The sequence below is a fragment of the Strongylocentrotus purpuratus genome, unplaced genomic scaffold (genome assembly GCF_000002235.5).
Source record: "Strongylocentrotus purpuratus isolate Spur 01 unplaced genomic scaffold, Spur_5.0 spur5_scaffold_6, whole genome shotgun sequence".
Taxonomy (NCBI): domain Eukaryota; kingdom Metazoa; phylum Echinodermata; class Echinoidea; order Camarodonta; family Strongylocentrotidae; genus Strongylocentrotus; species Strongylocentrotus purpuratus.
The window spans coordinates 7,737,674-7,749,858 of NW_022145612.1; the positions used below are offsets into that span (position 1 = coordinate 7,737,674).

The following is a 12,185-nucleotide window of genomic DNA, read 5'->3' on the forward strand; positions in this document are numbered from 1 at the left end:
GCCCACGGATTGGTGGGGGAGTCATCTTTGGCAGAAATGGGAATAAATGAAATATGGGACTCAAGTCTAAAGATTTTTCTACAAAAATTCATGTACACAAATGGCAAAGTATCCATATACCTCATTCATGTGACAGTGAGTGCCCCCTTCCATCTCCTCCCCCCCCCCCCCCAAAAAAAAAAAAAAAAATCTGTAACAATTCACCCTCATTAGATAGTGATCCTACACTGAATTGGACCATATTTTCAAGACACTTTCTTTGGTATCAGATCTCCGTTTGCTATTTTATTTTAATTGACGTTAAAGAGAAACGGACAATATACAAAATGAATACCAAATACATGACTCAATACTTCATTTATGAGACAAAGTCTGGGCAATTAAAAATGTAATTTATTGACAATCTATCTAAACTGAACTAATTTATCTACTTAATAATGTTTAATACATTTTATTGCATTGTTTTCTTCATTGAAAATTATTCACATAATACTTTATATTTCAGAATCAAGGGCATAATTTTTTTCTTCTTTTATCTCATAATTCTTACACCATTCACATCAGCTTAGATGAGAGACTGTGGCCAAGAGACCTGAATACACGAGAGACTATACATTTCGTATGTACAATTGTCAACTTCTTGGTTACAGAATCATAAAATATAGCTTTCAAACCATGACATCTCAACACTTTTTGTTCATGAATAGCCTTTGATGCTAAAAATTACAGGAAGAACACAATTACAGATTATACATGCTGTATTCATGCTTTGTAGTGTGTATTATATAGTTCCTACATGTACCATTGTCTCAAGTGATTTTGTTTGTAAAGATAGGGGATAATCATTTTCAAAAATTCATTTCAGATTAATGGGAAATCATGATTTTTTTTCACATCAATTTGGCTAAGTTACAGATGAATCCAAGGTAGTCTCAAATTCTGGGAATGATAAAATACAGAATTTTGTGGGAACACTCAAAGCTTCAAAGTTAGGGCAGATCATACTAATCAATGGTACACATACAATGAAAGGGCTGATCCAGGATTGTCAAAAGTGGGGGTGGGGCAAAATTTGATTCCAAGAAAATCCCAGTGGCTTTGCTACGGATCCAAAAGGGGGAGACATCATTTTGTACCCATACAAGAAGCTTGTTTTACACATTTCATATTCTTAATAAGAGGTGAGGGGAAGTCTGTTTTATAAAATTGTTTATGTTTTGCCAGTCTTAACAAATAATCTTCATTATGAGAACCATTCACAATCCAGAATGACCATTGGAAAGTTTCTCTCAAACTTCAATTGCTTCGACACCAGAATTCAAAATTACCTCAAATTAATCTAGAAGACATACCAGAGCAGCACACAGGTACAAAAGAAGTCTGGGGTATTAAAATAGAAGTTCTTGTTTGCCAAGCGGTCTAAAATGACTTGTGACGATGGTCTCATCGACTTCTTCTAGCGTTGCTGGCGACCATTTAGGGGTGTGGTCCTTTTCAATCAGAACAGCTCGCACTCCCTCGTAGAAATCATGCCCTCTCTGTTTAAAGATGGAAAGGAAATCGATCAAAAATCCTCATAATTTATCATAAAGAGTAATGTTTACATTGGAATGATTATCTATGCAGGGCAAGAAGATTTAAACTTGCTAATCTCTTCTAAAAAGACAAAACTAGTGGAAAAATGTCACAAAATACATGTCTTCCCAAAAGAGAATTATACACAACTACATGTAAATCTACTCAATAACACTTTAGAATAGTTTTTTTTCTATTCTTCTTTGTTTCTTTTTCCGCACAAATTTTGTTTTCATACTTACAATGCATCCCTCTGCAATCCTATACTCCATTGAGAGGCAGTTTCCTAGTGTCAGTTTGGCGCCCTCTATCAGCTGTCGCAAGGTGATTTTCATTGAGGTGGGTGACATCTTTTTAAGTGTCTGCAAAAAGAATGAAGAAAATTCAATTTAACAGGCTTCAGAAGGATGTCCAACACATGACATTAACATGTGTATAGTGTATGAGATGTGGAGATGATTTCATAAAGATATACTTAAACGAAATTCATAACATAATCAGATATACCTGCTCTTTGGGATATTCCAAGCTTTCTAGACTGATTTACAGATCATCTGTTGAGAGTCAGAAGGGCATTGACTACTATGTAAAAGTTAATGAGCTAAAGCTTACTGGCTCACAGCAGGCCTAGCAAGGTTTCATTCTTCCAGAGCAAAATTATGAAATGTATGATAGGATAAGAAGATTTCACATCACAACAAATGATTTCATTAAGAGAAAATGTCTTTGAAGCACGATCCTGGCTTGGAAGTAACACTTATCTCTTTAAAGGAGGTTAAAGCCCCTATCAGGGATTTGACCACCCTGCTTGAAAGTCCATGGCAGCAAGCTCAACAGGGTAATGTCATACTCTGGATTACATTGGACTACAGTGTATGTTAAAGGGAATGTATCATGGCAAATACTGATGAATGCTATCTACGTCTTCTTTTGGACAACTGCACGTAAACGAATGGACTTGATTAACTGGGTCAGCGCGCGCTAGCGTTCGCGATACAGACCAAAGTTCTCCTCACGCTTCGGCTTCTGTGGGCAAAAATATCAAATAGCTGAGCACTGAGCGAAGAAATATCTGTAAGGAAATTGAGCTAATGACCCCAACTCAAAACTCATTTGCATTATCACCCAGCTTTGTACAAGTTGTGCTCATTAGTGAGTCTGATTTCCTGTAATTAAAGTTTTGGCAAGTTTTATTCTATTTCCTGTAAGTTTTTGCAAGTTCGTTTCTATTTACTGTAAGTTTTTGCTAGTTTGTTTCTATTAAATGGTAAAATTGATGCATGATAATCAAGTCATAATCATGGTGTCTCTTATAAGAACATTTCATTACCGGGACTCAATAGAGGGAAACCAGTGGATAAAACCCATTTATATGTAGCCTGAAAATCCACCCAGAAATATTCATGGCCATTTAACCTGTGTACCATATGTAGCCTGAGAAATTTGAAACAGAGCAGTGACAGGGCCTGAAATCAGGGATAAGCCTAAAAACTGTCTCTGTAAAGCCTAGCTTTAACAAGATGACATACCTCAAGTTGTTTAGTAGCCCATTCTGATCCATCTTGCTCAAGGTTCTGGAATATGGCTTCTACAGTGTCTGCTTCAAACAGCCTGTCTATACTGGATTTATGAGGAGCCAATGAGAAGGGTTTGTCTGCATCTATGGAACACTGAAGTTGCATGGAAAGGAAGTACAAATTCATTAGATACACATACAATAAAGAGAATAATACCAGATGAATACAACTGCCTTTCAAGTATATGGGTCAAGCTAAACTCATTTAATCTTCTTTTCCACTACACATACATTAATTTCACTACTCTACATAACATTAATACATTCAATCAAGTTATACGATGTAGTCAAGATTAGGATGAAAACTAATCAAATCAACCTTTGACCTAATTGTCTAATAGTGCTGTTTGGTAAAAAAAAAATCTTTTATTTTGGTACATATACATGATTTCTCTCAAATTTTCTGCCATGTTCTCATATGGTATTGTAATAAGGAATGTATCTTATATCTACATACTTTTTACATCTACACATATTTTTCATATTTGCATCATTCTTTTATAATCAACATATTTTAAAAAACAATTATCAAAGTACTTAATAACACTTTAGAGTGTAAAAGTGTATTACCTGTTGATGGAATTTTTGTAGCACTTGTTGAACTTGAGCATGTTGAGGTGATTGTAAACTACACAGTTCTTGCTCCAATTCTGGTAACTAAATAAAGAAATCAAAGAAAACAAAGAAAATATCATGTTGATTTAATTTCACAGCATAATTCGAAAAAAAATTTGACTTGTCTATTTGATCTATTTGTGCCTATAATCAGTACCAGAAATGGGATTATTTTCAGCCATCTTTAGAATCAGATATGAGAAGGACGATTCCATGTAGTGTGTCTGGTATGAAATATTTATTTTATCCATTCATGTCATATAAAAAAAGCTTTGTGTAAACACCGACTCTTGGTAGGGATAATGGAAAGAACGATGAGTCGGTGGTCATGTTGAGAAATTGTCATCACTGGATGAAATAAATGGATAAAAGACATTTAAGGAATCACCCAGGATGACATTATCAAAAATAAATTTAAACTGTTTCAAATGATGCAATAATATGCTTAAAGGGATCCGGTAACTTTGTCTCAGATCCTTATAACAAAATCCTTGATTTAGCTCATGCAGCAATCATAATTATAAACCTTTACAGGCATCTCATTACTTTTACAAGCCGATCGCCTATCTGATTATCAAGATATCTATGATTGGAATTAGAAATTTCAGAATTCGTTTTTCTAACAGTTTTTATAACACTACAGTCTATTGGGGGAAAATGAGTATGGTAAAACCGGCCACTCAAAGATTTTTACTTTTATGAGGCACTTGATGATCATTTTGAACCACGTTTTTTTAAAGCTTCAATATTACACTATATCACAGACACTGATAACACGTAGGGCCATGCATCTCAGATTTAACATTGTTAAACGATGCCCTTAAATACTATGGTATGCTTGAGAAACCCAGGGCTCCTATGGAAAATGGGTGTTAACGAAAGTTACTACAAATTCAAAAATTCTTACTTTTTGAGCTTCTACAAAGTGTGTAGCTACTCCAGCATGCAGGACATCACGACCTTTCAACCTGTAGCCAGTTAGAGCCAAGTAGATGCCAAGTTTACCATCGAGCCTGGGTAAGAAGTAACCCCCTCCTACATCAGGGAAGAGTCCTATGGCAGTCTCAGGCATAGCAAAGAGTGTCTTCTCGGTTGCTACTCGGTATCGCCCATGGACAGAGAGACCTACACCCTGTGGAAGGGATTACAAATAATTACTTTAGGATAATTAAAAGACTTAACATGTGAGTTTATTACGTTAATTGATAATATATTATAGGTACATCAAAGCCCCATTGTACTACTTTTAATTCAGGGAATGATTATCTGATCTATCATTAAACAAGTTTGGAGTTTAAATCTCCAGTGGTTCTTGAGATATCATGATAACAATCTCAATGTATGGAATTTCATAAGTTGACCTCTGTGACCCTTGACCTTTGACCTACGTGCTCCAAAATCTAATCAGATTGTCTTCCTATGGTGATACACACTATCATTAAGTTTGAAGTTTAAATCTCCAGTGGTTCTTGAGATATTATGATATGGTGATACATACTATCATTAAGTTTGAAGTGAAAATTCTCCAGTGGTTCTTGAGATATCGCGATAACAATCTCAATGTATGGAATTTCATAAGTTGACCTCTGTGACCCTTGACCTACGTGCTCCAAAATCTAATCAGATTGTCTTCCTATGGTGATACACACTATCATTAAGTTTGAAGTTTAAATCTCCAGTGGTTCTTGAGATATTATGATAACAATCTCAATGTATGGAATTTCATAAGTTGACCTCTGTGACCCTTGACCTTTGACATACGTGCTCCAAAATCTAATCAGATCGTCTTCCTATGGTGATACATACTATCCTTAAGTTTGAAGTTTAAATCTCAAATGGTTCTTGAGATATCGCGCTAATAAAATCAATACAAGGAATTTCATAAGTTGACCTCTGTGACCTGTGACCTTTGACCTACGTACTCCAAAATCTAATCAGATCGTCTTCCTATGGTGATAAATACTATTCCCGAGTCTTAAGTTTAAATCTTAAATGGTTCTTGAGATATTGTGATAACGGTCAAACGGGACGGACGTACGGACGGACGTACGGACGGACAACCCGAAAACATGATGCCTCCGGCACCACCTTCGGTGGCGGAGGCATAAAAATGGAGATACACATGTACATATCTTTAACCGTGTAACTAACAACAAGCAGAGTCCAACCTACCCCTCCCATCGTAATGCCATGGATGAATGCTATGTATGGTTTCTTCATTGTGCCAATGGTGTGGTTCAAGATGTACTCATTCTTGAAGAATTCACCAGCCAGAGGATCACCAGCTTTGCCTGCTTCTGTTACAGCTGCACAAGAGGAAGAAAAACGATTGTAAAACAGGGTGGTTCCCAAACAAAAATGCAAACACCTAAATGGGAGGAATGTGAACTTATGGGGAGGGCGAACAGGGGTAGTACCTGTATTTCTCAGGGAGAAAATGCAAATAGACAAGGACATTGAGCATGCTGTTTTTGTGGAATGGTGAGCTAGACTACAATATACCGTACATGAATTAAAATCAAAATACCCTAATATCAACAGTGATATGGCACAACATTAATGTATTTTAGCCATACAAGATGGCAGTCAACATTTTGCCCCTTGTCGTCTTGTGAGAATTATCTGACACCCTTGATATTGACGATAATTCTGGTTCTTTTGTTGAGTCTTATAGCTAATTCAATGATTTGCACCTTCTACATTTCTAAATGGAACTAAAATAAGCACAACTTTAGGAGGAGAAAGTAATGTAAATGGCCTGAAATTGATAAGAAATGTAATTTAAATTACCTTTGATATCACCTCCTGCACAGAAAGCTTTGTCTCCAGAGCCTTTTATGATAACAACCGAGGTAGAGGGATCCTCACACCATTCCTGAAGTATAAAATGACATGAAGCAATGTTAAACATTAATGCATGAGGTTGTTATTAGAAGTTATTAGAAGGATTCTGTTGTTTTTATCTATATTCAGAACACCTCTAGAACCCCCCCCCCCCAATGGTATATAAGTTATTATGTTGTCTAAATGTTGATAGTTTGATACACTGAATGTTGAAAAATGATAGAAGTTTCACTGTTGTGAAACAGGTATTGCAATCAGAGAAGTATACAAACTTCATCAAATAATCCATGATATGCACATATGTCACTGTGGCACTACAGGTGACCAAATGCCTACAACAGTCTTACCATTTGTTCTGTAATATGGAAATCATGCCCTCGTGGACCCCTCTTTTTCACCCTAAAAAATATTAATAATTTTTTTTTTTTTTAAATTCGCCTGCAGGAAAAATAAAATCTGTTAAAATTGTTGATGTTACCGGTTTTTATGACAAAAAGTAATCCGACTGAACGAAAGAAATGAATGAAGAAAATGATTGCCGATACCACCATGGCAGCATTTGAGGGAAAAATGAGACAAAGATCGAGGGAGAGAGAGGTGACAAAAGGCATACCGACAGAAAGCAAAAAATGAATGAAGAAAATAATTGCTGATACCACCAGCATTTGAGGAAAAAAAAAGAGAAATCGTGGAGAGAGAGAGAAGCGAAAACAATCACTGATATTTAATAAGGCTTTTATTACAAAAGGTAAGCCGACTGAAAGAAAATAATGGATGCCAGAGTAAAAGAGAGAGAGAACAGTGAGAATGCGAAAACAATAAAATAAAAAGGCTTTTATAACAAAAAATAAGCCGACGGAAAGAAAAAAATGACAAAAGCGAAAACAAAAAAAAATAAAAATGAAAGGACAATAAACAAAAATGTTTATTTTGGTATCTTTCTTGATCATTTGTGCCCCTGAAAAGGGCCATTTGGGTTTATACAGATATTTAAGCTCTCCGTAGCTCTCCATCCGACGATACCTCGCCGACGTCATCTTTGCAATCGTGGCTGTCTTCCCAGATGAGGTCTTCCTCAGTCCCGTCGAGGTTGTTGGAGATACTTGGCTTGAAAAAGGAGAGCTTTACCATTTAGGTTGGGATCAAGTTTCACACATCGCCGATCCATCTGCAGATGGTCGGCAGATCTACCTTGCGTCTACCTGGTATTCGTTTTCTTGTTGATGGAGACATCAAGGGGCTGCAGCAACAATGTCATCCCCCCAGGGATGATGGCGATGTCGGTGTTGTGGTGCCGCAGGATGATCTTCGTCGGCTCCGACTTGTGGCACCAAAAGGCATCCAAAACCAGAAGACTTCGCTTTCTTGAAGTGCCGCCATCTCGTCGAGCCCAGACTGCCTTTACCCAGTCCTTGGTGATGTCCTCGTCAAACCAGCCCTTTGCCTGCACCCTGACAATGACACCTATCGAGAAGGTCACCTTCGGCATTGTCTTCCGCTTGAGGAGGGAGCTTTCCGCCATCGGCCGTGCAGCACAGCATTACCGTGAAACAATCTTTCTTATGGCCTGTCATCATCACCGTAACTGTTGTTTCTCCCTTGAATTTACTGCATAGCGAATAAACACTTAACTTTTGTCTTTACCGGTAATCTCTTTTTAAAGGATTTAGTCTACATTTGCAAAGATCATATACAAATGACTTTTACATGATAGTCTAGGGGGGGGGGGGTAACAAATAGTGGTCTTCATGAAACTTGATGTGACTTACTTTTAGCTTTGGTGTTATTTTCTTGACCATAGAAAAGTCCAGAGCATTGAGGGCCTTTGGTCTGTTCAGTGTGATGATGCCGGTTGAATTGATCTTCTCAAAGAGGGCATCTTCCTCTGTACCTGCAGTCGACGACATCCTCATTTGTCCAAGGATGACTGATACACGCTGCAGTGATATTCTGTGCAAACAAATGAAAGGGTAAGAAGAGTTACTCTTAAACTGAAGGGAACCAATCAACACCAGAAAAAGAGCATTTGCATATTGTGAAAAGACAAAAATCTCTCATATTCCCCATCCTATAAAGATTAAATCAGGGGTTAGTGAGGACTTTTTTTTTCTTTTTCTCAACCATACACAAACACAAATGGCATCTAACATTCCCCTTTTTTGATTAAGTAAATTGGGAAAAATTGGGGGAAAAAAGGGGTAAAATCATGAAGAAAAAAAAAAATTAGGAAAAAATCAGGAAACCGATATAAATTGGATAATTATCAGGCCTGATAAATGAATACATTTTGAAATATTTATATGTACGGTTACGGATTAAGGAGCACAGGGGTGAAAGTTACTTTACATTGAAGCCCACATGGAAATTTCATTCATAGACGAGATTTGAGTTTATGCACTTGCATAAATGTATTTTAACTGCAAAGTCTCTTATTCTCTTTTATACAAAAATATACTGTAGTTTTTACGTCTAATGAAAATAGTAGGCCTTCAATTTTAAACACAGCACAATATTCTTTGGTAATTTGTCCCCTGTATAAAGGAAGAACTGCCATTGTACTTTTTCATATTTTGTAATTGTGTACATGACTTAGGGCTGTGCTCACGTTCTGCAGAATACTTCCATGAACCCAGTAATGATGACAGACTGAATAAGTTGGGCTAGGACACATAAACCACTCTAGATGACCTTTTACCTTTCATAACAAGAGATCCACTATCACAGCCTACATGTATGCTAATCAGCATCTAACGTGTACACAACAAACATAATACTAGTTACCGGTACTTAAAATAGAAATGTATATAGTTACACAAGCTAAGCACATGTAAAACTCAATACATACCAAGGGCAAATTTCAGTAAGGGATTTATGAATTTGCAATGTATACCTTATAATGAATGTAAATTTTGTGTATCTTAAATTAACCTGTTGAATAAAATATAATTTGTGTACAACACGTACACTATATGATCATCTCAAGCCTAGCATTCAACTATTTTCAACAGGATACATTTAAATGGAACAATGAAATCAGTCATATGACAAAGAAACACTGTCCTTTTAGTTTTTTAACTGTTCCACTATTAGGCTTCCCCTGACATTAGATGGGTATAAAATTATTAGTATGCATACCGTCTAGGCTAAAAAAAAAAAGCTGACATAAATGTTATTAGATTTCTCACCTCTTCTTAAAATCCATATTTGATTCATGCAGACGTTTACTTTTTATCTTTTCTCCCCACACAAATTGAAACCATACAGTCTAGACTGGTATCAGATGGCATGTTGCTCGTACATTATGACAAATGGTATTATATCACTACATGCAAACATCAGACAGTTCACAATTACACAATTATGCAGGTACACATGGACAATATGCAGTTATGCACAAACAAATGTCCAAACGTTGGCAAATTTATTGGAGCAAGCAGTATACTTAATTTTATCTTGAGGTATAGGACTTACTGTACACCCCTGTTAGCTCAAAGGTTATAAAACTTAAATGCAAACAGATCTTTGATTTAATCAGATACTCATGAATAGGAGTCTTCTTGAACAGACACAGTCAATGGAAGGTGCTCGTGCGATGAGGCGATTGATTCAGCAATTTCTTTTTCTGTATGTTTATTCAATTCTCAAACTCAGAATGTTAACCCCTAGAACAGAAGTTTGATAGGCTCGTGCACCACTGATTATTGATTTTCTTGCGTAAATGTCCTCTAATCCAGGATGTTTTACCTTGAAACACATGAATGATAATTTTTGTGCAGAACGCAAGCTATTTCTGTTGCAGTATATTTTTGTGATGACCATGAATGAAAAATGCTTTTAAATACATCTAAGTTGGTACACGTAATACAGAGGACTATAAACACTATTGTCCTGTAAAAATTGGCAATTTTCATAAAATATTGATTTCTGAGATTTTAATTTTAATTTTTCTCACAACATGTACCTCTGGTCCATTATGAATATGATTTATCGATAATAATATGTGTGCCATCCACACCAAGAGGGTTACCATCATGCCCGTCGAATTCAGCTTGTCCGTCGAGTCTACCTTGATTTGTTGTAAACTTTGGAAATGTGAGGAATAAGCCAGTTCACGGTTGCAGTCTGAGCATGAGCAGATAAAGGTCATTGCAGAACAAATTGTGAAATACATGGAGACGAAATACTGGAAACGTGCTCAAGAAAGTTATGTAATCATTATTCATTTATGCACTCCATGATACACAGGTGGAAGTATTCTTTGAAAAGGGGAAACAAAGGCTATTATGTAGCACCTCCATCGCTGTTGGAGTGATTATTTCAAAATGTACAAAGTGGGACCTCTTCATGTTTTGAAGATTTGGGGTCATTGCAGTAATGTGCTAACCGTGAACTGGTCTATTCTAATAAATAGTGCCACTTTGAGGAAGCAAATTGACAGAAATAACAGATCTAGGCCTACAATCATATTAATAAGCCGAGTGACGAGGGGTACTCACATACTAGGACATACAGGGTGTGACGCTTTAACAGGTCATTTTTTTAAAAAAAGGTCCCACTTAAAAAAAAAGGACCATTAAAAATTGGTCTGTTTTTTCAAAATTTCCAAAAATTTTCTGGTGTTTGCCTTAAGTTTGTTAGCCTCTGATTTGGGTAAGGAGCCGACCTTTCCTAAATCAGAGGCTAACGAACGAAAGAGACAGAAAAATTGTGAAAAATGGGTCTTTTTTCCAAGAAAAATGCCCCTATATGACGCCTAATGATGGATAAGGGTTTTGAGGCTTGAGCAGCACACGCCTGTCCAAACCAAATCTGATTAGCTACCCCCCTACCCCAGAGCTACCAAGTATCACGCATTAGGCGTGACATCACGCATTTCGAGGGTCTGAAAATGCTCTTACGCACGACGCGCGCGCTAGATTTTGAAAAAACGGTATACCTTATAGTTATACCCTCGCACGCGGGCTCGAGCACCGAATCTTGAAAATGTCACGCATTGCCGATCTTTGAACTTGGCGTCTCTGCAACCCCCCCCCCCCCCCCCCCCCCCCCCCCCCCGGGTAAAAATCTATTGTTTAATCATAATTAAAGTCACACTCACAGTCACACAAGTCACAATTTCACCCAAACAAAACTCAAAAGGTCAAGGAAACATGTTATTTTAACTGTCAGTCAGTTTCACCTTAATTGGGCTTAAATTAATGTCCTTTATTTTTAATCATAATGAAATAATAGGCCCCATCGCTATCTACTTTTTGATATTGCACCATTGACCAATAAAAATAATGCTCACAACACACAAAATTGACAATAAATACCTTCTCAGACTTCTTGATACCAACATTTTCCCTGAACTTCAATGAATTGACGTCTGTTCAGCCGATTCAATTAAGTCTTTGCAAGCCCAACCTTGCCTTTGGTTGCAGAAGCCAGAACAGCTCAGTCGCTATCTGGTGAAGATCACACACACGTCACGGGCCTCTGAAATGAATCTGGCCGTCCCCAGCCCAGGTCAATCAAGATCACACGAGAGGTGTTTTTTGTAATGTTTATCGTCAAAATATGATTTCGGCCAGCA

At 37.0% G+C, this 12,185-nt stretch overlaps 1 protein-coding gene across 1 annotated transcript; it reads right to left on the minus strand.

The window, feature by feature from the left end:
- Window positions 1-373: 373 nt before the first annotated feature.
- Window positions 374-12,013, minus strand: LOC586315 (3-hydroxyisobutyryl-CoA hydrolase, mitochondrial). The gene is made up of 9 exons (XM_031000391.1): window positions 11,926-12,013; window positions 8,380-8,560; window positions 6,557-6,641; window positions 5,939-6,072; window positions 4,674-4,898; window positions 3,722-3,808; window positions 3,105-3,245; window positions 1,818-1,937; window positions 374-1,538 (listed from the first exon to the last, which is right to left on the minus strand). The coding sequence occupies exons 1-9, from the start codon at window positions 11,949-11,951 to the stop codon at window positions 1,389-1,391; spliced, it is 1,149 nt and encodes a 382-aa protein (XP_030856251.1). The 5' UTR covers window positions 11,952-12,013; the 3' UTR covers window positions 374-1,388.
- Window positions 12,014-12,185: the final 172 nt, after the last annotated feature.

Coding starts and splice junctions, on each gene's coding strand:
- LOC586315 (XM_031000391.1), bottom strand. CDS start 11,951: ATGTTGGTATCAAGAAGTCTGAGAAG. Junction 8,561..11,925: donor GTATCAAGAAGTCTGAGAAG/GTATTTATTGTC, acceptor TTGTTTGCACAG/AATATCACTGCAGCGTGTAT. Junction 3,809..4,673: donor ACTTTGTAGAAGCTCAAAAA/GTAAGAATTTTT, acceptor TTCTTTATTTAG/TTACCAGAATTGGAGCAAGA.